Genomic DNA, 26,652 nt, shown 5'->3' on the forward strand with positions numbered 1-26,652 from the left:
GAAGCCGCTGTTGCCGCCATTGACGTCAGAGGGCGGGCACATGACCCCGCGGGGACCAATCGCGCGCGCCAGCCTCCCGCAATCTCCCCGGCAGCCGGCGCGGCCCCCGCCCGCAGCACACACTAGCGGACGGACGCGGACACACGCACCGCACAGCGCGCCCGCGCGAGGCCGAGACACGCCCGCGCCCGCCGTCCCCGGCGCCGCCCCCAACCCCCGAGGACCCGATCCTCTCTGCGCCCCGCGATCGCCCGCCGCCCGCGCCGCAGTCGCCAACCCGTTCGCGCCGGCATGCGCCCCAGCAGCTAGAAGGAAGCAGCCCAGGAAGCGCCCCGCGCGCCCCCGCCCGCCCCCGCGCGCTCCCGTTCGTCCCCGCGGGGCGCCCCCAGCCCACGCCCCCCCACCTTCCCGGCGGTGGGGGGGTGCGGGCCCTCCGCGGGGGCCCCGCCGGCCCGGCCCCACGCCAGCCGCGATCGCGCGCGCGGCCCCCGCCCCGGCGCGGCCATGGATGTGACGAGCAGCTCGGGCGGCGGCGACCCCCGGCAGATCGAGGAGACCAAGCCGCTGCTAGGGAGCGACGTGTCGGGCCCCGAGGGCACCAAGGTGATGGGCGCCGTGCCTTGCCGCCGGGCCCTGCTGCTGTGCAACGGGATGAGGTACAAGCTGCTGCAGGAGGGCGACATTCAGGTCTGTGTCATCCGGCACCCTCGGACCTTTCTCAGCAAGATCCTCACCTCCAAATTTCTGAGGCGCTGGGAGCCGCACCACCTAACGCTGGCCGACAACAGCTTGGCATCCGCCACGGTGAGTGGCCCTGCGTGGCCGTGGAGCTCCCCAAGCTGGGGTCCCCCGGGACCGAGGCACCCCCGCTGGCTGCCCCCCGAGCGCGCGGCCCCCGGGTCCCGGCCTGCGCGCGGAGCTGGGCTGGAACCTCCAGACCTGATCCTCCAATGCAGGCTGGGGAGCCCTTCTTCGTGTCCTGGACACTTAGCCCACCCGGACTGAGTGCTTAGGGACTTTTGCCAGAGCGCCTGCGTTTCCGATGGCTGGGACCCCGGGGTGAACCTTAGACTGGGCCCTCGGGTAGTGGTGTGTTGTTCCGTTTCCGAACCCGTTGCCCATCTGGATTTGAGCTACAGGGGGAAAACAAAACACAGCCCTCTCCTCCATAAAAACCGTAAACCACCCCTCCCCAACCCCCCAGCGCCAACAATTTCCAGAAAGCAACTCCTGCGCTTGCTTTGGCTTTCCTTTATTCTTTTTTCTGCCCGGCCTGGCAAGGCAAAACCGGGTGCCTGCCCTTTCTGAAAAACCTCTTTCGCACGTTGGGAGGTTGGAGGGGGAGGGGGTCGAGGTCCAGGACCCGGACCCGCTCAGGCCCTGGGGGTAGTCGAGTTCTCTGGGTAGTAGAAGCTGGGCTGCCCAGCCTGCCCTTGCGTTGTCTGTGGAGCGTGTGTAAGCATGTTTTGTGGCTGCGTCCTGTTTTGTTAGTTTTTTTGCTGTGTGGCCAGGGCCGGGTCAGCTGGATGAGATGGAGAAAGGAGGATCTTACTAGTTGCTTTCGGAAATCGAATCTGCAAATGGTGGCCTTCTTCCTCCTGGGGACAGACAGCTGTGGTGGGGTCGAGGAGGGGGAGTGGGGGCGGTGGGCAGGGCCTAAACAGGATGCTTTGTGTTTTCCAACAAGGGCAGTTTCAAATACAGGCTCTGGCTGGGCCTTGGCTTGGCGCTTGGGGACCCATCTTTGTAGGGGCCCCCTTCTTGTCTAGAATGTACACGTCCCCCCTTGGCAGGCTCCATGGTGTTTACTAAACACCATGGGAAAGGGTAGAATCCACTGCCTGCTCACACCTGTGCCAAGAAAGCCCAGCCAGGAAACAGGGTGTTGCTTACATGCATGCCACAAATGTGTAGCGTGTGTAGACATTTCCTCGGCATCCATGTTCCCTTGGTGGTGTGTCACAGGCTGTGACACATGCTCCTAAGAATGGGAGGGGGAAAAAGTTAGCCTAGACTCCGTACTCCTTGAGTCTCGTTTCTCTACCCACCCTTGAGAGCACTGTGGCATATGAGGACTTTTATTCTGAATTTTGGGTCTGATGTGCTTAAAGCACCTATTTTTTTTTCTATGCTCTTCTGGGCATGCTGGTGCAGTAACTGCAGACTTTGTCCCCGGGAGGATTGAGGGTTGCCGGAGGCGGCCCAGTCTTCTCCCAGATCGGTGGTGTGTGTTCTTAAACCCTCTTTTGAGTCATAGGCCTCGGCCTTGATTTTCATTTGATTGGCCAGTCCTGGGGCTTTCGCGTCCCAGGGGTGGGTTGGTAACCTTCCCTGGGCTCTGGAGCCCCTAAGTCTGGTTTTAGCATTATTACCTGCCCGAGTTGAGCTGGGCGGGGGCTGGGGGGTCCTTTATTAGGCTCTGTTCTTTTTCCAGCCATCCTTCCAAATGCAGAGGAGTTGTCAGGGAAGGACAGTAGTTGAGAGGGATAGTGACCTGCTGTAGGAAGGACAGGACATTCCCTGGTCCTCCAGGGCACCGTCATGGTGTGGCTAGCTTGATCTTCCTGCTTTGGGAGAGGCAAGCTCTGGAGACAAGAGGGCTCCCTACTTTCCCTGGCTGCTCAAGAGGTCTGTCTGTTTGAGAGAGTCAGAAAGGACTCAGGCCCAAGAGTCTCTAGCAGCCAGGGCCCCTTCTATCCTTGGCCAGCTGAGGTCCGGGGGCTACCTCTGAGGAACACCTGAGTCCTTTGTGTGGCCCTAGGTTATCTGAGGAGCAAGTTGGGTCTTGGCAGAGCCTTGTTCTTTGATAGAAAATAGGGACTAAGGAACTGGGAGGAAGTGTCTCACAGGCTGCCATAATCCTGCCCTTCCCTTTCTTCACCTAGTACGAGGGAATTCCTTCAGTGGAGCGTTGGCTTTGTGGGGGCGTCAATGGGGGCCTCCAGTGGAGGCCTCTAGTGGAGGTGTGTGGCTCCCCTACCCCTAGGGCCTGTGTGGATGGAGGTGTGGCCACCAGGGCCTGGAGCCTCCAGACCAGAGGTGGGGTTAGGGTTTGCTGCTATGGATCTTGTCCCGCGTTGAGATATCGGTGGTGTCCACTCCTTGGCAAGTGGAGGAGCCTCCTCGGGCCTCCCTTAGGCCTGGGCATTATGTAACCTGTCTGCATTTTATAGTGCGGCCCAACCACTCTGTTGAGAAATATTTGCTCAAATGAAACAAAGGTGGATGTGAGTGCAGTTCATTCCCAGAAAACCCTCTGCAGCCACTATATCCCAGCCTCGAGTTGCCCATGTAGAAGCATGTCTCGCAGAGCGCTGAAGTGTATGTTGCTCCTAGGAAGCCCTGTTCAGAACTGTCTGGGGATTATCCAGTTAATTGTGTGGGCTTCAGGAACCGGACCCAGAGTGACTGATCTGGGATTCAAACCAGTCAACAAAGAAACCACTCCTTTTTGCCCAAACCATCCACTGAGTCTACACTGATTCAGTTACCTGAATCATGACAGATTCGAGAGGCTTGGACCCCAGCTGCACCAGGCGAGGGTATCTCTAAGCCAAGTTTCTGGGGTCTCCTGGTCCCTCCTGGCATGGGTCTCCAGCTGGTGACACAGTGTGGAAATCTCTTGGTTCCCTGGGGAGGGAGACCCGAACAGGAATCTGGTGCCATGGAACCTGACACCCCTCCCCTGACCTGGCTGTAAACTTTGCCCTCAGTGGGGTCAGGTCAGGGCCTGCCCCGCGCGGCTGTCTACGAGGCCGGTTACTGATTAAACCCTTGCAGAAGCCAACAGCCTGCCTGACATAGGCCAGGTTTGGTGGGCCTAGGAGACTTTGGATCCTTTGGAACCAGAATGCTTGTCAACAAAGAGGAAGCTCCCCAGCTTCCGTGGGAGGGGTCGTGCGGAGGGGGGGGGGTACCTCCTGGGAGGCAGAGGCCGCACCTTCTTGGGGAAGGGCCCTGCCTGCCCACGCCCGCCCGAAAGAGGATTCTTTTTCCTCATTTACACTTCCCCATCCCTGGGATCTTTCTGGACTCAGGGGTGGCTGTCCACCCCGCGTGTGTGTTATAGGTTGAAATCGGCAGCCAGCCTAGGCTTTTGTGGACGTGTTCCTGTTGGGGAGGACAGGAATCCATCTTGCCATTCATGGCTCGGCTGAATTTGATCACCTGCTAGACCGTGTTTGTCTTTTGTCTACATGTAGCCTTTGTCTCCCCTGAGCCGAAGAAGTACAGAAAGGCACCTTACCTTTCATTTCATGGCACCGTTGAAAGCAAAACAGAACAAAACAAAAACCAAACAGACGATGACGAGGCCCACGGTTTCAGAATGGTGGGTCTAATCCCCCAGGTCCTTCCTGGGTTTACCGTGCAGGGATTCGGACACAAGGGGACGGTGGAGCCTTCTTTATTCTGGAACCACGTTCCTCCAGGGCTGCCTGCCGCTTGCATTGTCTCCACGGCTGCTGGGCTGCAATGTCTCCGGGAATCTGGTCCGGTGAACAGAAGCCACCTTCGTTTCTGTCCGGGGCTTTTTTTTTTTTTTTTTTAAACCCCCTCTGTAGTATCTGAGCATCCATCCTGTGAACTTGGAATTTGTTTCAGCAAAAAAACAAAACAAAACAAAAAAACGCTTCTGAGAGCTACGGTGTAGTCATTCCCTAGCTAAGTGTCATCTCCAGGTGCTGGGATCTTTTCCTTGAGAATGAAACCCTCCAGTCCCCAGGGACCCCATCGGTGTACACCCTACACTGGGTGCTTGCGTGCTAAGGTTTTTCTATTTTGCCATATAGGTCCTTCTTCTGTGTGCCCATTCTTCCCTCCGTTTATGATTCTGGCATTTAGTAAGCACTTTTTTTTTTTTTTTTTTTTAATGTCACAAGTAGATTTTGGAGTGCATCAGATTTGTTTTGTAGATAGTTGTGTGTTCAGAGATGGGGGCAGGGATGGCGCAGGCAGGAGCAAGCATACAGCATTCTCTGTGACCAGGTGGTGTGGCCTGCCTTCCACGGGACTCTAGGAAGTCGGTGCATTTTGAGGAGAGATGCTCTGTCGGGCTCCCGATGCCCTTCCAGGTGATGGGTGTTTTGCTGTGCGGCAATGTACTCTCTCCTACCAGGCCACAAGGGAGGGAGTCTTGCGCTAAGAGTCTGGTTTTGGGGAGCCAGGGTGGCTTGTGTATGGTCCTGTTTGCTCAGTTGGTAGAGGGAAAGGACTTTGTTGGGGGCATTTTGTGGGGAGCACAGAAGCTGAATCATCCCAAAGGCAAAGTGCCCCAGGGTACCCCACTGCTGGCCGCCTCCCCCTTGCGCTCTCCAAGGGGACCAGCCTGGTATTTCATCGGAATGGATATTTGAGATGGACTAGTTACGCCTTTGATTAAAGGATTAAATGAGACAGAGCCGGGCAGCCTAGCCTTCCGTGTCCCCGCCGTGGGGCAGAACAAACTCGGGTTTTACTGTAGTCACGTGCAGCAGGGCTGGAGCCTGAGGTTGCAACTTCCGGGCTGTGTAACTTTGGGCAGCTTGCTTTCCCTGAGGGGCCTTGCTTTGTCTCCACGTGTAGGGTGACAATTGCGTCTCACTTATTATGGTGACAGTTGAGATGTTGACGCTGGTTCTGGTGAACACCGGGTAGCAGGACGGCCAGCAGAGTCAGAAACAGTTTCTACAGCGTGAGTCCCCTGAGTGAGCTCTGTAGAAATGGAAGGATTATGGGCAGCCGAGATGGCTGAGCACTTAAAGGCAGGATGCTGCCAAGCCCCACTACCCCAATACAACCCTTGGGGACCACGTGGTGGAAGGAGAGACTTCCATAAACTGTCTTGACCTCCACACACATGAACATGTCTCCTACTCCCTATACCAAAAAGGATTCTCTCTCTGTCTGTCTCTCTCTCTCTCTCTCTCTCTCTCTCTCTCTCTCTCTCCTTTTTTTGTGACTGGGTTTCTCTGTGTAGTTTTGGCCGTCCTGGAATTCACTCTGTAGACCAGGCTGGCCTCAAACTCATAGAGATCCGCCTGCCTCTGCCTCCCAAGTGCTGGGATTAAAGGCGTGCACCACCACTGCCTGGCTTAAAAAAAAATTTTAAAGGAAAGATCTTTGCTATTTTTTTTTTTGAGACAGGGTTTCTCTGTGTAGTTTTAGTGCCTGTCCTGGATCTCCCTCTGTAGACCAGGCTGTCCTGGAACTTACAGAGATCCCACCAGGCTTTGCCTCCCGAGTGCTGGGATTAAAGGTGTGCACCACCACTGCCCAGCTCTAGATCTTGGCTATTTAAAAAGAGGGGCCGTCACCTGAGGTACACTGAGCACTTCAGAAAGTTAGGGGTGTCTGCAGAAGCACTGAATATGAGGCAGTGGGCATTTTAGAATTTCTCAAGGGGTACTTAAAAATCCCCAACATATATACTACGTGTGTGTGTGTGTGTGTGTGTGTGTGTGTGAGTGTGTGTGTGTGTGTGTGTGTAATGGAATCATCGTGCACTTTTTACCACATGTATCCAAAGTGTGGGAAGAGGCTGCAGCCTTACCTCATGCTCCCAGAATCCTCAGTGGTCCTCTTTCAAGGCAAAACCTGCAGCCTGTTTTCTGAACACGAAGAAACGGTTCTGCGTTGTTACTCCTAGTCCTTGGAGGCTGTGTTTGGAGTTCACTTCAGATCCACACACGTGTGACTGCCCCGTTCTTTTCTCACTGCTTCGTAACTTTCTCATCTTGAAGTGTACTGGACTAATGTGGTGGGCAGACCAGTTCCTCTGTTGCTGGGCATTTCCTCTGTCTCAGTTGTTGGCTGTTATGAACAAGGCACTTCCCATTTTTATAAGCGGAATTGTACCTGTTTTAACAGTTTCAGTGTTTGCCTGCTTTCTCGGGGAGTCGGGGGCATGCATCAGTCTGGCAGAAAGTCACCAGGAAGTGGGTTCCCACAGGGGAACCCAGCCAGCCCTACCACCAAGCTGAGGGAAGAGAGTGCCAGCTACATTCATCTCCACTCTCAGGACAGGGGTCTGGGCTGCTCCAACTGAGAGCCTTGTTTTTTTTTTTTTTTTCCTGCCTTCAGACTTCCTGTTTTCCTCAGGATGGAAGCCAGGTGGCTAAGCCCCATAATAGAGAAAGGGGGAGTGAGGATTTCTCTTCCTCTCTCCTCATTCTGATGAACCAGGTACCCAGTGTGTCCCTCCCTAGGGTGTGGAGGGGTCGGGATACCTTTGAAAAGGACACTTTCCTCCCTGCCCGCAGAGCCCTAACCAGAGGTGCCTGCTCTACATGATTTGTATAATCTCCAGACTGAGGGGGGTGGCAAAGCAGAGATTTCTGGGGTTGAAATTGTTCCTGTCTTAAGGATCCACCTCCTCACCTCTGCCATGGGTAAGATGTGCTGTGTATGGGGAGAGAACCGGGAGGAGACGAGACGGTGACACAGACTTGACATCAGACAGGTGATCTGGAATCCTGCAGCTTCCCGGATGACTTGCCTTATCCGTAGAGGGGGGATTGTGAGGACTTCCTTCATGATGTCGGGGTTACGGGAGGCAGGTATTCATTCAGTAGAGAAATCCCAAGGCTCTGGGTGCTGGGAAGACAGCAGGCTAGTCAGACTAGTAAGCAAGGTGTCTGGAGGTCAGGGAAGGTGTCGCGTCACTATCTGGGGGAAGGGCTTTTCAGGTGGGGGGACGGGGTAAATGCACAGGCCCTGAGGCCAGAGGGAATTTAAGAAAGCACCTGGCTGGCATTTAATAAACGCCCAGTGTTCACTTTCCTCTCCTCTCCAGTGGACTGGTTTATTTATTTATTGTTTATTTTTTTTAAACCCTGTCATCTTAGCACTCAGGAGGTTGAGGCAGAAGGATTGATACTGGTTTTGAGGTTAGCCTGGGCTACATAGTGAGACCCTGTCTCAATATATATATATATTTTTTTCAGCAAGCATCTAGAATGTTCAAGATGCTAGGCAAATAGGCTACTGCTTGTCCCCGGAAGTTTCATTCTAGTTCCCCTCTCCTTCCCTCCCTCTCCACCTCTCTTTTTCCCTTTCCTTTTGAAAACCAGCTTCTTTCGAATGAAGAGTGAAGAACAGCTTTGTCTTAATGCTCTGAGAGGGTCTTAAATTACCCAGCCTGGCAGAATGTTTTTTTTAAAAGCCAACTCCCTTGGTTGAATAACCAGGTTCCAAGGATCCCAGGCTTTAGAGTCCCCGGAGTCCCCGCTGGCTTTGCAGGTGGGGGTGGGCTGATGGGAAGCGAGGCAACCCAAAGACCCCTGAGGTGACTCAGCAGTGGGGGTGCCCACAGTCGCCTCCCATCCTGGCCTTCGCCCTCTTGTTTTCTTGGCTGTTATCAGCAGTGAGAATTAGGCTGTGGAACTAGGCAGGTGAGCTGGCTCCTCCAGTCTGCAGGTGGGCGGGCCTGTAGCAATGGGAAGCAGGTGCTTGCTGGGGCTGGGCTCCCTAGGTCTTGCTCCGGAGAGGTCACCTGTGGGGAACAAACACCTGGACTTGGGTTGGTTTTCGTGAGTGTCCTGAGGCGGTCCTGGACTCTCGAGACATCAAGAATAGCTAAAGACAGCAGGCCTGGCTTCTCTGCTTCCCACTCTGGCTCCCTGGCCAGGCTGGTTGAATAAAGGCCCAGCTAGAGGATGTGTCAGCCAGGGCAGATTAGCTGTGTAACAAACAGCCCCCTCCACCAAGAGGCCTCCTGGCTGCAGGCAGTGGTTTCTTCTTACTCATCACAGTCCTGGGGAATCTTTGGCGAGACACTGCCTCACTTATCTCTTAGGTCTCCTTTGTACTTTGTTCCAGCCTGGGCCTCCTTTAGGTCCTCTGTGGGGATGGGGGCGGGGCAAGAAGAGGGCCAGGACCACACCGGAGCCCAGGTGAGGCTGGGAAAAGTGCTTTAGAGGTGTGTCTTGGTGCTGCTGTGGTGGAGTGTATCTGTAGTCTCAGCATTTGGGAGTCTGAGGCAGGAGGATCACTAGTTTGAGGCCAGCCTAGGCTACACAGGAAGTTTTAGGCCAGCCTGAGCTACAGAGAGATCCTGTCTCAAACAAGCAATTGAAAACAAACTAACAAAACAAAATAGATGATACTTAGGAAGAAGGAAGCCCCTGAGGAGCAGTGGCTACCCGGGGTGGCATGCAACAGTGGCCTTGAGGTCTCCAAGGCACAGGCAGTGCAGCCGCTTAGAATGAAAGGGACCAATCTCTTGGAGGCCACTGTTAGGCTTGGAATTTGCTGTTCTCTGGTGAGGAACCGTGGAGGGAAGGAAGCCTGCTGGAAGATGTGTAGAGCAAGATGTTCAGGGAGCAGTGGCCGTTGTCATTTACCTGGTATATGTGGGCATCGCACTCACCTGGCTTTCAGAGTGAGCCTATGGAGGTGGTTTTCATGAGCTGGGAGGAAGAAGGGTCAGTCAGGAGGCAGAATCAGGTGTGAGTCTGAACTGATTGCTAGATACTGTGTAATCAGCCTGAGTACCACAAGTACTGTGCTCATAGTGAGTATTTAAGACACTCACTTAGAGCTGGGTGGTGGTGGCACACGCCTTTAATTTCTGCACTCGGGAGGCAGAGGCAGGTGGATCTCTGTGGGTTCGAGGCCAGCCTGGTCTACAGAGCGAGTTCCAAAGCAACATTGAGAAACCCTGTCTGGAAAAAAAAAAAAAAAAAAAAAAAGACACTTATTTAGAGAGTGAGTTCTCCCCAGGTACTGTGCTCACAGTGAGTACTTAAGACACTTAGAAAGTGAGTGTTTCAGGTACTGTGTTCACAGAGAGGAAGTACCCCAGGTACTTTGCTCACAGTGAGTACTTAAGACAGTCACTTAGTGAGTGCTCCAAGTACCATGCTCATGAAGAGGAAGTACCCTAGGTACTGTATAGTCAGCGTGAGGACCGCAAAGTACTGTGCTCACAATGGGTACTTAAGACAGTCACTTAGAGAGTGAGTGCTCCGGGTACTGTGCTCACAGAGAGGAGGTACTGCAGGTACTGTCCCTGTCAAGGGAGCACACCGGAGAAGGCCACCATAGTCTTCTCTCCAAAAGGGCTGGCTGTGCCTAAGTCATTGTACAGTGTGGGGTGAGCGGCGGAGTACATGTCCTCGGAGGTTTGTTCCTCCTCTTGGAGTCTGGGGGAAGAGTGTTGGCTATCTTGGAAGCAGGTGGCTTTAGGAGGACCCTTTGTTTATTTAATTTAATCTTTTTTAAATATCTTATCAATAACGATTATTGTGCCTGCCTGTGTGTGTGAATGTGCCGTGGCACCTGTGGTCAGGACACAGCCTTTTTGAGGGGTCGGCTTGCTTGTTTACCTTGTTTCCGATGCAGGGCGTGCACACTTCAGGGTAGCTGCCCTGCAAGCTTCCAGGCGGTTCTCCTGTCCCCTCTTGAGTGCTGGGATTACAGATGCACAGTGTCTCTTGAGTGCTGGGATTACAGATGCACAGTGTCTCTCTCATCCAGCGTTTTTTTTTTTTTTTTTTTTTTTTTTTTTTTTTTTTTATGTGGCTTCTGGGGATCTAACTCACGTTGTCCGCCTTACGAGGCTAGCGCTTCCCCTCACCTTGCCATCTCCCCAGCCTTAGGGAGGCCTTTGTGGTGGGATTGGAAGTGGTAGAGGAAAGGCTGCTGGTCAGAGTGGACAGAAGGACAGGTGAGCCAGGGCTAAGGTTGGAGGGGCAGTGGCACATTTTAGGAGGCCCTGTAGTTGTGGGTAGCACAACCCTGTGCACAAGTGTGAGAGAGAGAGGGATATATGAGATGCGATCTGGGGAGATCTGGGGAAGCTCGTCTGAGGGTTGGAGTGGGGGAGCCCTGACGGCTGCTTTACTGGGCAGGTAGGATTTACTTACATACAGAGATTGGGGACTCCAGGCATGTCTGAGTCACCAGGGTCAGGAAATTAGGTACAGTAGTGACCAGGCAGAGGCCACTCCACATTGGTCGTTAATGACTCTCACAGCCTTGTCAGTTACAGTTACCCTCTGTTTTACAGCTGGGGAGACTGAGGCAGTGCTTCCCAGTCGACTTCCTCCTTAGGGGTGGATGAATGCTGTTTACTCCCTAGCTGGGAGTCCTGTCCTGTTGAAAGGGGGTGGCCATGCCACTGAGGAATGTGTTTGCGCCTCCGGCTCTCCATAGCCCTGCAGCACTTGTGCCTCTCCGGCCATAGGGGCAGCAGCTGGGGATCTGGAGATCTTGGAGATCCCCGCCTGCTACCTACAGTGTGCTTGAAGAACTCCCATCACAGTGTGAGGCACCATGCATAGCTCCCCGACCTCCCTTCCTGTCCCCCTTTGAGGCCTGGGAGGAGGGGAGCTCCAGGCCAGCCCTGGTTGGGCTCCGTCCAAAGCCAGAGGATGGACGGGCACTTTGCAGGTGACCGAGGGTGTCTCTGCTTTGTGTCCCGCAGTAGAGGAAGTTCAGAGGGGCGGCTGGCAGTGGGGGCAGGGCTGCCTGTTACAAAGGGGAACAAGGTCTTGTTTTGCTCTGGCTGGTTCTTGGTTCATCAGGGTTCGCCAGTCTGCAACAGGCTCTCTTCAGGGGTGGGCAGGTGATGACTGCTGCTGGGCTGGGGGATCTAGTAAGTAAGCCAGGCAGATCACAGAGCCCAAGAGCACACTCAAGATGGCAGACAGTGATCCAGGTGGTACTGATAACTTCCTCTAGGGTCTCTTGGTCCTTCGTATTTGAACACTTAACTTTGCAGCAGCCCCATAAGGCAGGAGGGGAGACTTCAGCGGAACGCTCCTGGTACTGTGCTTACAGAGTGAGCGTCTCTTGAGAGATTAAGGCTATAATCAGGCAACGTGGCTTCCAAATCAGTGGCCTCCAGATGCCACCGTGACTCCATAGGATCCTGACAGCAAGGGCTGAGTCACCAACAAGGTACCGGTCACAGCAGCTTCCCTTACACACTGCTTACCATGTGCCTTATCGCTCCAACCCCTTCCAATAAAAGAGTTCCCCAGTCTTCACGACCGCTGTGAGGTGGTGCCCGTTTTACAGATGAACATCTCAGGAGCCTCACTATGTGTGGCTGGTGAGCGGGGCTCTAGAGCAGCGCCTCTCAGCCTGTGGGTCACGACCCCCTCGGGGTCTCCCATGTCAAGATATCCTGCCTATCAGACATCACGGTTCATAGCAGTAGAAAAATGACAGTTATGAAGTAGCAACGACATAATTTTATGGTTGGGGGGGGTCTCCATAACATAAGGGACTGTATTAAAGAGGATTATGTGGGCAGAGCAGGGGGCTTCACCCGGGTGGAGAGGGGCCCTGGAGACCCCAGAGGCTGAATCCGTCACCCAGATAGCTTTCTGAAGACCCATCTCATTAGACACAGGCAGGTAGCTTGTGTCTTGGCTGCCCCTTGTTGCTCTGGGGACAGCCACTCAACCTCGTAGAGCCTCAGTCTGTCCCCTGAATTGGCCTTAAGGGCTGCCCCATTCCAGTGACCCTGATGTATTAGCCAATACCAGCATGCTGGTTAGTGGCCATGGAGTGGTACCCTACCTCCCTCTTTACCCTCAGGGTCTTTACCCTCAGGGATCCCATGGGCTTTGGCACTTCTAACTTCTTTGTTCTGCCCAGAATTTCTGTCAGCCACTCTGATCTCTGATAGCCTTTTAGGGTCATCTTGCCTGTTTGTAATGGGGCATGCTCCCTTGTAGATGACTCTTGCCTTGTAGATGACTCTTGCCTTGTAGGTGACTCTTGCCTTGTAGATGACTCTTGCCTTGTAGGTGACTCTTGCCTTGTAGGTGGTCTGGGGAGCCCTCTCATGATCACTCTCTTGACCAGCTGTCCACTTTCCTGCTTTAATAACAACACATAGTTGAGGACAGTCTTATGAAATAGAGGAAGAAAAACCTTCCCCTCAACCCTACCACCCTGCAGGGAGCCATGACGCCCATGTTGGGAGAACCACCTCTGCTCTGTGTAGCAAGGAATCCCATTTTCTCCCTTCCACATGGGTTCACATGACTGTCAGTGACACAGAGCCCAGCGTTGGCCCCTATGTATGTTGGTGTCTTGTCACTAAGGTTAAGTCCCTTGAGTGTTTACCATCTGCTAAGCGGTGGTCACATGCCAACTCAAGGGGTCTCATTTGGCCACTCTTGTCATGGGGCCCAGTCAGCTGTGGCGTAAGACCCGTCCTGTGTACTATACTCTGTTGAGCAGCGTCTCTGGCCTTGACCTGCACGCTGCTCACACTAGGCGTTGCCTCACGTTCCCTTCCCTACTGAACATAGCACCCATGATTGATTGAGAGCCATTTGGCTTCCTGACAAGTTACCATCACCCCGTCTATGAATTCCCATATTCTGGAGAAGTCGCTGCCCATGGCAGCGCTGGGCCTTCTTATCCTCACCCCAGTCACCTTGTTTCTTCAGTACTGTCTCCAGGGAGTCACGGGAACTGTGGGTGCAGGAGAGTCAGCCCCCTTTCCCATGTAGTAAGGAGCCAAGAACCCAGGAGGGAATCCAGGCTGGCAGAGTGTTAGCAAGCCACCCACCCTAGATTCTTCCCTGTGACCCACTGCTGTTCCTGCCTTGGCTGATGACTCAGGACTTTTTTTTTTCCTGGTTTTTTTTTTCTTTTCTTTTCTTCGAGACAGGGTTTCTCTGTGTAGTTTTGGTGCCTGTCCTGGATCTCACTCTGTAGACCAGGCTGGCTTGAACTCACAGAGATCCGCCTGGCTCTGCCTCGCAAGTGCTGGGATTTAAGGCCTGTGCCACCAGCGCCCGGTGAGTCCTATGTCTTTGAAGGATAATTGAATCACATGGAGAAAAGAGAGCAAAGGGAAGATTTTGGAATTGTGGGTGGGTCCTGCCAGTAGGCTCCATACAGAGTGGGGCATCTTAGACCAAGGAGCCATGCAGAGAATCTTCTGGGGTCGTCCCCTGGGTTGTAGCTACTCTCAGGGCGTGTCCAGGAGACCTGCCACTGGAGGACTTCGGCCTCTGCCTGTTGCCCCTGGGTAGGGCCCTTCCTGCCCAGCCAGAGAGCAGCCTTGCATGAAGATGGCCCTGGACCTCTGTCCTCTGGACGTGGCATGGCCCTTCCCATCTTATCAGGGAAGGTGTGGTTACCTGAAGGAGACTCTCATGAGATCTGCTTATTGGCATTCCCTTATGGAAGAGTACGGGGACGCCACCGTCCCTCATGTGGGATTCTGGACATCACCCCTCCTGTGCTCTGACTGCCAGGGTCTCTGGAGATGTTGGAGTGTAAAACATGTGGGACATTAACTATAGCCGGACTCCACCTACGCAGCCTTGGGGAAGTTATCCATACTGGAGTGGGACTCTTTGGTTGATGCGACTGTTTGGGGGTCACCTATTCTACCTTTAAGGAAGAACAATGCCTCATCAAGCTAGACTTGGGATTTGTTCCTCTGGTCTGTCTTGTTGGTACCCTATGTGGGATGAATTGACATTTGTGCAGATCTTCCTGACAGCCAGGATCTTTTCTGGGTATGTGGTCTGGGAGCCCAGAGTGCCCTGTGAATAATTGGACACCCTGCCCACTCTAGCGAGGGCTGCCCTGAAAGACGCACTTCTCAGTGAGGTGGGAGAAGTTTGCAAGTGCCTGTGTTATTTTAGATTGCCACCTTTTGCGTGAGCTCATCTCAGTATGGAGGACCTAGCTCCGATGTCGCCACCCCCTGCTGCTGGGGGAAGGTAGAGCCACCACCCAGGGTGGAGAGAGTAAGGGCCTGTGCTGTGGTCAGTGCTTCTTTTTTTTTTTTTAATTTTATTTTATAATTTAATTTTAGATGTCAGCCACGAATTCCCTTGTTCTCCCCCCTCCTGGGTCAATGCTTCTTAAGGGTGTACCATTGCCACTCACTTCCGCCAGTGCCGTGGCTACTCCCCTTTGCCACACCAGAATCACACACTATGTTCTATGGGTTGGGTGAATCTGAAGGTAGTTTTGGGGTTCTCTCACCCATGGATGCCAGGTTCAGCCCAGGCCTTTGAGTGAATGTAGTCACTTGTTGGGGCTCAGGTTGTGAAGAGATAGAGAGAAAAATCTTGAGCCAGCTGTGGTGGCCCACCACCTTTAATCCCTCTTGGGAGGCAGAGGCAGGTGGATCGCTGAGTTCAAGACCAGCCTGGTCTACATAGTGAGTTCCAGGACAGCCAGGGCTACACAGAGAAATCCTGTCTCAAAACAAAAAACAACAACAACAACAACAACAGCAACAACAAAAACAAACAAACAAAACCCCCAGTTTTCTTGGAGGGTCCTGCCCTGTCTGGTGGCCTTGGGGCCAAAAGACTCCTGTAGGGTATGTGCGCGAGACCACGCTGGGACCCTAGCTCCTTGTTCCAGCTTTGATCCCCACCACTAAGTCTCTGGCTTGAACAGCATGGAGTTGGAGCATTAAGACATTTCCATGGCTTCTACCTTAGCTTTCAGCAGCAGTACTTGGTAAATAAGATTTTGATCTTAGAAAATATGATTTAAAAACAGAATTGAAAGTTGTTTTTATTTTCTAAACGGTATTGCTTGTGACACATGTGTTGGGTCAGAGCGGTGGCCTCAGTCAGAGCATATGAGCAGGAGAAAGCTGCTGGGAGGCCCTCTGTGCACCTGGGTCTGTCTGATGGACCGACTCCCCCTGAAGACCAGGCGCTCTGCTTTGGATGCCCTAATAACCTGGGGCTGCTGTGTCCAGACTACCTGCTTCCTACAGGGGCCACTGGGAAGCTACTCTATTCCCCGCTTCTTCTGTCTCTCTGTTTCTGTGTCTGTGTGTCTGTGTGTGTGTCTATCTGTCTCTGTGTGTGTGTATGTGTGGGGGGTCATCTTAGCCTTGCTCAGGTTGGGTCACTGCCAGGTGCAGGGGGCTACTTCTTTAACCTGTCAACCCTGTAATCCAAGCTCAGTGGCCTTGGTGGATTCAGAGAACTCTTGAGTCTAGCATACCAGTAAGATTCGGTGGCCTCTTCCTTCAGAGAGGGAAGATCCTCTTCTTCCTGTAGGATGAGTGCTGGGCACTGAGTCTCTTCTGAGCCCTGCTGAGGAGCCTTCTCACAGGTGGCCCCTGGCTGGCCTGGGAGAACTCGGATTCCTGTCCTGACTGTCCCTCATCTGTTCCTGATAGCCCATCCTCCATTCTCCCTGTACTCGCCCAGGAGCTGCTTCGAGGCTCTCCTGGATTCTGGGACCACCCTGGGATTTTCTCACTGGATGTCTTTTGTCCCAGGAAACTCTGTCCGTGACAGAGAGAGAGGGCTGGTCTTCCTGGGCAGAAGACATCTCTGCTTTTCCCTTCTAGACCACCCACACATTCATGTCTCCTGTCCTTTGTTTAAATATCTTCAAATTCACGCCATTTTGTGTCTAGCCTCTGTTTCCTCCTGGGGATACCAGGAGCTTGCAGAACATGAAGTTGGTTTCAGGTCCCTTCTTGTTAGAGTGTGTGGTCAGTGAACGGGCATAGTGCTGCTGAGTGTGTCCTGGGCTTACACCAACATTTACCTCTCCGAAGAAAAATGGTAGTGTTGATGCCAGTGATGGGAACAGCAGTCCTTGTTTGTTGAGACCTTGGATGTTCTAGTGCATCAATTACTGTGATCATCCTAGGTGGTGGGAAGCAGAGATGTGGTTGATCCAGAAGGTCCTTCCGAATGGTTGTGAACTTATAGGTGGGGGGCCAGATAGCCAAGGCCACACCAGGCAAACCCAAGCACTTGCCGTTTCCAGTCCTCTTGCTGGGTATGAGGACAGCAGATGTGTCTTCCACTTCCTGGCTTACAGCTTACATTTTGCTGGAATGGGCTGACATCTGTGTTGGAACATGTCTGTCTGTTTTCTGTTATTCCCTTTCCCCCTTTTTCTTTTGATGGCTAGACTCAGAGCTGGTCGGAGTTGGAAGAGAACCTGCAGGCCATCCAGCTCTGGAGTGACACAGATGTGATACATGCTGCTACTTGTCCCTTGGCCTGCAGTAGACATTACTAATCAATTTTTGTGTGTCCGGTCTTCCCAGTGAACCCAGACACAGCCACGATTAATCAGTATTAGACTCAGTGTTCAACTTCTTACAGTGTGGACTAAGAACCCACTGCCCAGAGTCGCTGAATGACCCCCTGGGTTGCACAGACTTCTTCCTGCCACGGCGGTGGTTGCTAAGAGATGATTTTGAGTTAAGTTGGATGTCAGGGGGCTGGGGCGATAACTTCGGTTGGCAATGTACCTACTTGCTGTGCAAGTGTGAGGACCTGAGTTCGAGCCCCAGCACCCATGTGAAAATCGGCACAGTGGCTTGCACCTGTGATCCCAGCACTGGGAAGGAGACAGGAGGATCCCTGAGGCTCACTTGGCCCAGCCAGTGGAGCAGAACTAGTTCAATGAAAGACCTTACCTCAAAAAATATGGTGGAGAAATGATTGAGGAATATACCTGGCATTGACCTCTGACCTCCACGGGCATGTAGACACACATGCGCTTGCACGCATGCACACCCACACGTGTACACGTGCCTGAGTACTGTATACACACAAATGCTTTTGTTTGTTTGTTCGATTTTGGAGACAGAGTTTCTCTGTGTACCCCTGGCTATCCTAGAACTAGCTCTGTAGACCAGGCTGGCCTCGAACTCCCAGAGATCTACTTGCTTCTGCCTCCCAAGTGCTGGGATTAAAGGCATGAGCCACTACTACCTAGCCATACTGAATGCTTTTAAGGCATTGCCCAGTAGTACTGCACAGATCCGGGCTCAAATCCTAGTTATACTACTTCCTGGTTTTGGCTAGGATCAGGTGACATGACTTCCCTGAGCCCCATCTGCCCGACTGGGAATGATGACACCCCCCCACCCCCCATGCCAGGCTTGTGAGGGATAAATGATGCTCAGCAGGTATTTCCTGCCAGGTACCACATATGCCCTCAAACAAAGCAGTAGATGAAGACGAGGTTGGCATACGCCCCCATCCCTGTGCCTTCCTGGAGACCAGGAAGCTGGCTAACTGTCCATTTACCTTCTGTCCTGACCCACCCACGTAGGGTTCGTCCTGCTCACAATCACAGCAAATGGCAGGGGGAGGAGGGGCCACAGCCTGCCCACTGAAGGGGGTTCTGGGATGTTCCGAGCCTAGATGTCTGAATCCTTACACCAGCCCAATGGTAAGATGACCATGCAGGCATGCAAATGAGGCATGCAGATGAGGCTTAGCACGTGTGCATTTTCCTGGTGTCCGTAATTTAGACAGCGTGGCTTCAGGCCACAGAGCTGCGAGTGGAGGTAAAACATGTGAACGACAGGGCATTTCATTAGGAGCGAAAGCTCAAGGCTTCCCTTTGGAGTTCTGCAGGCAAGGGAAGCCACGATTTATCTGTGCAGCTTTCTGGGCCTGCAGAGCCCTGTTTAGTCTTCTGGGCTGTGGTGAAATATTTCTTCTTTTATCCAAGTCTGGAGTTTCAAGGTTGGCACTCCTTGCCCCTTAAATGTTTTTTTTTTTTTTTAAATTTTTTTTTATTTGTGGCATCTTGGCACTGTCTGATAAAGAGACTATCAAGGAAGATGCATGTGGCCTCTGTCCCATGGGGGTCATCTGCAGTCAGACAGGTGCGGCCCCTGGCTAAGGCTGCTCCCTACTCCACAACCTTCCCAATAAATGGGGTTGACCTTGGCTACCTCACATCTGTAACCTGAAAAACAGAGTGACCAAATGACCACAAACCCTGACGGCTAAGGATTATATTCCACTGAGCACTGAAAAATCTCATCCAAGCTGGCGGTGGTGGTGCGCACACCTTTAGACCCAGCACTCTGGAGGCAGAGGCAGGCGGATCTCTGAGTTTGAGGTCAGCCTGGTCTACAGAGTGAGTTTCAGGACAGCCAGGGCTGAACACAGAGAAGCCTTGTCTTGAAAAAGCAAAAGCTAGAAAACAAACCAAACCAGGAAGCAAGCAAACAATAACAACAAACAAACAAACAAACCACACTCAGGAAACTCAGTAGGCCCTAGCGGGTTCTGCCTTTGAACCCCTGGCTTTGACTCTTGAGGGTGGGTCCCGCGTGCTGGGAAAGGCTGGCGGTCTTACTGAATCCGTTCCAGCCTGGCAGAGTCAGTGGAAGCCAGTGAGCTCCCTGCATGCTCGGTTGTAATGCACCTCTTCCTCTGGGGTCTCCGAACACTTCAGTCAAACTAGCAAACTAGCAGGGAGAGCCAGGCCGCAGGGCCTTGGCTGCCTGTTCATGTGTCAAGAGCCCTGGCGGCCGAGTTCTCCATCCACTGTCTGCCTCTTCTGACTCAGGTGGGCACTGATCTTGAACTACGACAGGGAGTGGCTCTGGAAGACTGAATGACTGGAGGGTCAGAGGTTGCAGGGCCTGTCACGGGTGCAGGTCTGAAGCTTGTGAGAATGCTACGCCCCCCATCTCACTCTGTAGACCAGGCTGGCCTCGAACTCAGAGATCTGCCTGCCTCTGGCTCCCGAGTGCGGGGATTAAAGGCACGTGCCACCACCGCCCAGCTTTTTTTTTTTTTTTTTTTTTTATTTTACTCTGTGTGTGTTCATTTGTTTGTGTGAGCATGTGCATGCCACAGTGTGTGTATGAAGATCAGAGAAGAGAACTATCAAGAGCCTCTTCCGTCTCCCTTCATGTGGGTCCCAGGGATTGAACTTGGGTCACTAGGCTTGGTGGGCGATGACTTTTTCCTTCTGAGCCATCCAGCAGGCTCCTGGGTGCCTTTCTCCAGGTAGCATGATCTTGCCTCTGTCTACCTCTGCTGGGTGGTCTTGCAGAGGGTAGGGGTGGGGGTTTGGGTACAGATAGGCGACTGTAGAGTCAGCACTCTGTCTTGTAGTGAGCAGGGCCTGGGTGTGATCTAGTCTGGGCTGTTCTAGAAGTTGGTTTCTGACCTCTTGACCTGGAGGTATGCTCTAGGGGCCTCCAGAGATGGCATAGGCTGATCCTTCTGGTTTATAGCTGGAGATCCAGGGAGAGATGGTCTCAAGTACCACCCACACCCCAGCCTACCTGACTTGATCAAAACACACGTACCTGACCAGGAAGCAGGGGAGGGTTCGTGCACTTGCTTATTCCTGCATTTATCTTAGCATTTAAAGCTCCAACTTAACATTTGTTTCTGAGGAAGGGTCTTATTATGTAGCCCTGGCTGGCTTGGAACTTGATATGTAGACTAGGGTGGCCTTGAACTCACAGAGATCTGCCTGCCTCTGCCTCTCTAGGGCTAAGATGAAAGGTATGAGTACTTTTTTTTTGCTTCTCGTTGTAGTATCATGCACACACGATAATGCTGATCATAGCCGGAAGTGTCCAGTTGAGAGCATCGGCCACTACTGATGCTGATGCTGGAGCTGTTGTGCCGTTTCTTCTCCAGTGTGGTGTGATTGTCTCCGACCCCCACACTTCATCCTCCTCGGCACCGCATGAACTAAACATTCCCTATCCTCCCTACTGCTCACCTTGGAGAACACTGCTTTCTGGTTCTCTGAACTGCTGAGTGCTGGTACCTCCGTCAGACCAGGAGAACCTGGCCTGGTCTGCATATGCCACTTAGCATGCATGGTGTTCCAAGTTTCCTCCTTATTATGTAGTATATATTGGAAGTCCTTCTTAACCTACATTAAATATATTATTGTATGTACGTGGGTACCTGTGTGCCAGGGTACATATCAAGGCCAGAGGACAATTTGTAGGGGTCAGTTCTCTTGGCTTCTTGGGGTTGTACTCGGGTCTTTGGTAAGCGTTTTTTTTTCTGACTGAGCTAGCCTCTGCTACCCTGGTTTTTTCTTCTTTTAAATGTCCATTAGAGGACAATGGTGTATATTTTCTGGACTCTTGAATCCCAGTTCTACCACTTACCAGCACTGATCTTAGCCACGACCCTGAACTTTGGAAGCCTGGGTTGACTTGTCTGTATCGTGTATGTGGCCTGTGTCCACTTTTTGGGTCACTGGGAAGCCTGGCTGAGACCTTATTCATGTATGCCTCCCTACGCCTTGTGTTCCCAGTTCTGAGCAAGGTGGATGGGACTGTCGTCAGGCTGACACAGAGTGAATGGTTCCCACACACCCTGCCCCCACCAGTGGCTTGGTGGTCCTCAGGTTCAAACAGATTTGGGAGAGCAACATCTTTCTCCAGGAGAGGTTGGCTAAACTGAAGCTGTGTCGTCTCACACTGCCCCTGGGTCAGAGTCTGTCTCCTCCCTGGAAACCAGAACAAAAGGGCCCCTCTTGAAAGAGGCCCTTGTTCCTCGGTTAGGGAAGGCTCAGTTGGGGCTGGCCAGGCCTTTTCCTCTTTCCTGGCCTCATTTTGGGCCAAATTTTCTGGATCGAGGGCTGAAATGAACAAAGCATTGCCAGGCATTAAACCGAGGGACACAAACGTCATTTGACACGTGCTAGCCCAGGCAGGGCAGGGACTGGGGTCTTCTAGAGCTCTGAGAGGTTCTGTTTTCTTTTTACTTTCAAAGGCATTCTCATATAGCCCTGGCCTTGAACTCACTGAATACCCAAGACTGGCGGAGAACTTCTGATCCTCAGGCCTCTACTTCCTGAGTGCTGGGCTTCCCAGAGTGTGCCACCAAGTCCAGTTTCTGTCATATTGGGGATGGAACCCGGGGTGCCAGGCATGCCAGGCAGGCCTTTACAGCTGTTGAGAGGTCTTGAGTCACTGACTTTCTGAGGGTCATTTCTGGGGGAAATGATGGCAGTATGGGCTTGATGCCCACCTTGGAACCCAGGCAGAGCACCCTGGCCTTGGTGGCCCATAAATGAGGTGCTTGATGAGACAAGTTGTGTTGAGGTGGGATGAAGGCGTGTGCCCTAGGTGTGGGCTCATTACAGATCGCTCTTAGCAGAATGCTCCACCTTTGTCCCCCGCTTTGGGGGAGATGGGATTGGGGTGCCCCACTTTCAGTGTCATGTGTACCCCAGTCCAGATCTGGGAAGGAAGGACTTTGGAATCTGCGGTCTCAGCTAGCTTCCTTCTGCACCCTTGTCTCTGACGGTGCCTCTGCTCCAGGTCCCTGGGTACTCAGTGCAGGAGAGAACTCATGGTCCTATGCATCTTGAGATGACAAAGGTGGCATCACAGCTGGGATGCAGTCGGGGAGGCCCAGTGCCACCCTTCTCTAGGCGTGGTAAGGCTCTGCCTCTCTCAGAATAAATCGTAAGGCCTCTCTCTCTCTCTCTCTCTCTCTCTCTCTCTCTCTCTCTCTCTCTCTCTCTCTCTCTCTCTCTCTCTCTCTCTCTCTCTCTCTCTCTCTCTCTCTCTCCAGAGTTTCTCTGTGTAACAGCTCTGGCTGTCCTGGAACTCACTCTGTAGACCAAGCTGGCCTTGAACTCACAGAGACCCGTCTGCCTCTGCCTCTGGAGCACTGGGACTAAAGGTGCGTGCCATCACTGCCTCCGCCTGTCTTCATTACTTTTCCTCACTGTGACGAAATACCTAACAGAGACAGCTGAAGGAGGCTGTTTTGGCTCACCGTTTTAGAGGCTTTTTAGCTCATCTGAGCAGTGAAGGCCCGGTCGAATGTCTTTGTGTGCACGGCCGTGGGAGTGTGTGGTAGGTGCCGTACGCAGCAGGCGACCAGGAAGCGGAGGAGAGATATGGCCGGACTGTATCACTCCAGAGCCCCAGTGACCTACTTCCTGAAGGTCCTACTTCTTCCTAAAATAGTGCCACCAGCTGGGAACTAAGCATTGGGAACACAAGGTTGTGCGTGTGCGTGTGTGAGTGTGTGTACTTCAGATCCAAACCACAACAGGTGGGTTCACCCACTCCCACACACCCCATCCTCTGCCTGCCTGGCAGTGTGTCTATGTCCTCAGTCACAGCCTCGCTCCTCTCCCTGGTCTAACCTTGGCTGTTTCCTACAAGCATTATAGAGGTCAAGGGTGGAGCCCTCCTGCTAGGTGGGAACCGTCAACTCACAGGTCCTCAGGCCTCTTGGGAAGTCCCTACTCAGACTTCATCTTCCTGCCTACCTGTGTGTGTATGTTTTCTGGCTTAGCATTGAGTCATGCACTTATGGGGCACCTGTTGGATACAGGCATGGGAGTCTGGAGTGAGCAGCCTGGGGAGAGAGTGCAGGGGAGTGTAGATTCTAGTGCCTTCTGTGGCTCCAACACAAACAAGGATGACTCAGAATAGGAGCTTGCAGGAAGCACCAAGGTCCCTGTGGGCAAGTCTGCCCATCAAAGCAGGTCGGCTAGGCCATAGAAGGCAGGCCCGGGAGATGGGAGGCACTTGGTGTCGGGGGAGGGCAGCACCCCACAGCCCTGGTGTCTTGAGTGGGTGGCACACTGTGGGCCCCGAGAGCTGTCTTGTGTGTTGGCTGTGGGACTTTGGATGGCAGCAGGGAAGCCGCCTCCCGGGAACAGCACTGGGAAGAAAGTACACAGGAAAAAGTTGGACTCTCAGGAGAGATGGGGCCGCCGAGGCTTCCCGAGGCAGATGCATCCAGCTTTGGAGTGAGACATCCTGAGTTCAGGCTCTACCAGTTTCTGGCCGTGCTGACACTGGACGGAGCGTTGGTGTTGAGCTGAGTGTGTTATTTACTTAGTGCTTGCCTACTTACTCTGCCCGGACGATAATGCTGCAGCCCACAGGCTGTGTGGGTCACAGAGCTATGGGGTCAGTCTCTCGGTGCGAATGGTTTTAGGATAGTCTTCAGGCAGGGGGAGGGGCAGAGGACTCCGGGCACTCTTGACCAGTAAAGTAAACACATGGGGCAAGTCTGGAGCAGAGCGGTGGATGGTAGATGACATTTGATCAGCACACATAACACACGGGGTGTTAGCTTTTTTTCTCTCTTTAAAAATAATGTTTTTAGATTTGTTATTATTTTTTTTGTGTCTGAGTGCTTTAAACCACCCGCATGCCTGGTGCTTGAGGAGGTGTTGAGCCGCCATATGGGTGGGTGTTGGGAATCAAACCTGGGCCCTGTGCAAGGCCAGCAAGTGCTCTTAACCACCGAGCCAGCTCTCCAGGCCTGGGTGTTAGCTTTTGCGGGGACTGGGTGTGGAAGGTCAGGCCACTTCCTCTGTAGCCTTGACATCAATCAGGCATAGCTCTGTTGGTTTCAGTTTAAGGGAACCAAAGAGAGATGCAGAAAGCATAGTGAAGCGGCCTCTGCCCTCTGGCCTCCTCTCTCTGTACTTCCGCCATTTGGTGCCTGGGCGGCTCCAGAGGTGCCTCAGGGTGGGTCCTTACACACCCTGGACTCCTCGCCCGGTGGCCTGAGTTCCAAGCACCTAGCTGAGGAGGTTTCAGAGGCCCCACCCAGCATGGTTTTATATTTCCTCTCTTGGCCTACACAAAGGACAAAAGCAGGCTCCCAGGAGTGTACGAGGATGCCAGGCCACCTAGTGGTCAGGTAGACCCCGACTCTCTCCAGTCGGCCCGCCACAGTGGGCCAATGTTGGCTGGAGCAGAAAAACGTTGCTTTTGCAAGTCACAAATGACTTCGCCCCTTTAATAGTCTGTCCTGGTGGTCTGTAAGTAACACGGTTCCTGACTTCCGGGTGTCAGCTCTGCCAAGCCCGAGTCAAGTTGTCCAAGTCAGCTCAGATGGGAACCATCAGTGTAGACATGGATCCCTGTGCACACATGTATGCCCCTTTACACATATAAACACACTCACATATGTGAGTGTGCATTCCTGTACATGTATACATCCCTGGACAGATATAAGTGCACACACCCTTAACACATAAAGGTGTATACAGTTGAACACACACATGGTGTACACCTGACACATACGTGTGTGCAGACACATTGAACGTATACATATAGATAATACATGTGCATACAGATTCACATGCACATGTATACGCTTATACATAGCAATGCAGATATGTGTGTATGCAAACACATACATGATCAGGCACATGCGCACACATAACACAACCTGAGCATGTACTTGTGTACACGTGTGGGTACACATCCATACAGATACACACATATACGTGGGTGTGTACACATACACCCCATTCACCCATGTGACATGCGCACATGTGCATCTTCCAAGGCCATCCTTGGTATTTCTCGGTATTCGTGTTGGCTAGATGCATGTGTGGCTCTGGGCAAGCTTTGAGTCCTCTAGGCTTCATTTTCCCCATCTGGACATGAGGAGCAGTACTGCTGACTTGGAATGGGATTGGATTGGTGAGACTGTGCTGTCTGAGTCCCAGCACCTGCACTTTTCAAAGCCCCCCCCCCCCCCCCCCCCCCCCCCGCTCCCGGGTCCCCACTCTCTATGCATCTGAGGAACTGGGATCAGAGAGATGGCAGGCCCTCCGAGTGCCCTTGGCCTGCCCCATGGTGCCTGCCTCCCCCGGGCTCTGCTGTGAGTGCCTTCGGTTTAGCTGAATGTGCCTGTTTAGCTCCAGGCGGGACAGACATGGCCATCCGGTCACTGACCGTCCTCTTGCTGAAGCTGGGGGGTCATTGCATTCCTGAGGAGTGAATGGCAGGTGGGCTGGGGTAGGGATGCGGGCCACGCCGCTCTGTAATTTTGGAGTCTGGGCCGGTTTCAATGGTGGCCACTTTTGCTCAGTAACCAGCAGAGCCTGCCGTCCAAGTCCATAGCCATGGTTGTGAGCGCGTCACCTCCTGCTGGCTTTCTCCTTTCTTCTTTTTGAAATAGCTCCCCCCCCCCCTTCCTATGAAATTAAACTAGCAACTTTGGGTGTGGTGGTTCAGAGTTCGTGGTTCCCCGCTTTCAGTGTAGGAATCAAGAGTAGGCTCAGGGAAACAAACGTTTACTTCCTATTAGCATACCTGGGCTTGGAGGCTGGTATTGATGTGGCATGATTCCTGGTCTCTTAGGACTTGGGGGTCTGTGGAGGGATCGGCCCGTCTCAGAGTGAGCCTGGGACTTGGTGAGCCAGTGATCTGCTGGCCAGGTCCAGCCTGTGATGTTACACTTGGCCTGTTCAGTAGTTCCTTCCTCTCTCTCCCTCCTTCCACCATCCGCCTGTCCATCTGTCTGTCCCTCCCTCCCTCCCTCCCTCCCTCCCTCCCTCCCTCCCTCCCTCCCTCCCTCCCTTACTCCCTTCCTTCCTCTGCTCCCCCTTTTGAAAAAGTCTCAGTAAGTTTCTGCATGTAAAAACTGCGAGAGTGCCCTTAAAAAAATTCTAGTTTTCCATTTTTGAATAATAATAATGATAAAAGCCAGAATTTATGAGCCACTTTGAAGCCTGGTACCACTCCTGGGACTGCGTGTGTGTATGTCTCTTTGTTTCTTGAACCCAGCAGCTCTGGGTACCAGTGGGTATCATTTCCCTACTCTGTGGCAAAGTGGAGGCTGATGGGCTCCAGCCTGCCCACCTTCTCTCCTCACCATGGCCTCAGCGCTGGGTCTCTCTACACTGGCCTCAGTCTCCAAGGTGTGGCTTTTTACCAGGATGCCCTGAGAGTATACTGCAGCCTCACCCCTACTTTTCCCTCCTCTTCTTCTGGGTCTTCTCCCCCATCCCCATCCACATGATGCCTAAGGAACCCACCTGGAATTTTGATGTTGCTCCGTGCATCTAGACAGAGTCCTGCTGCTTAAAGATCTTGGAGTCAGCCGTAGGAGTCAGGGTCCTGGGCTTCCCAAGAGCTCTAAGACAGCTGTTCTTGTCCTGTGCTAGCATGTGCAGACAGAGGGCTATTTGAGAGACAGA

General features: G+C 53.0%; 1 protein-coding gene and 1 long non-coding RNA gene across 2 annotated transcripts in view; one reads left to right on the plus strand and one right to left on the minus strand.

The window, feature by feature from the left end:
- Positions 1-400: 400 nt before the first annotated feature.
- The window catches only part of Cmip (c-Maf inducing protein), a 198,886-nt gene continuing 172,634 nt past the window's right edge, over positions 401-26,652 (plus strand). Inside the window, exon 1 of the mRNA XM_006986345.4 lies at positions 401-804. Coding sequence (XP_006986407.1) covers positions 505-804 — 300 coding nt within the window. The 5' untranslated portion in view covers positions 401-504. The remainder of the gene's footprint in view (positions 805-26,652) is intronic.
- On the minus strand, positions 1,237-3,802 carry LOC121829437 (uncharacterized). The gene is made up of 3 exons (XR_013051329.1): positions 3,492-3,802; positions 1,894-1,981; positions 1,237-1,598 (listed from the first exon to the last, which is right to left on the minus strand). It is a non-coding gene; the product is annotated as an uncharacterized LOC121829437 (long non-coding RNA).

Source organism: Peromyscus maniculatus, chromosome 5, assembly GCF_049852395.1.
Source record: "Peromyscus maniculatus bairdii isolate BWxNUB_F1_BW_parent chromosome 5, HU_Pman_BW_mat_3.1, whole genome shotgun sequence".
Classification (NCBI taxonomy): domain Eukaryota; kingdom Metazoa; phylum Chordata; class Mammalia; order Rodentia; family Cricetidae; genus Peromyscus; species Peromyscus maniculatus.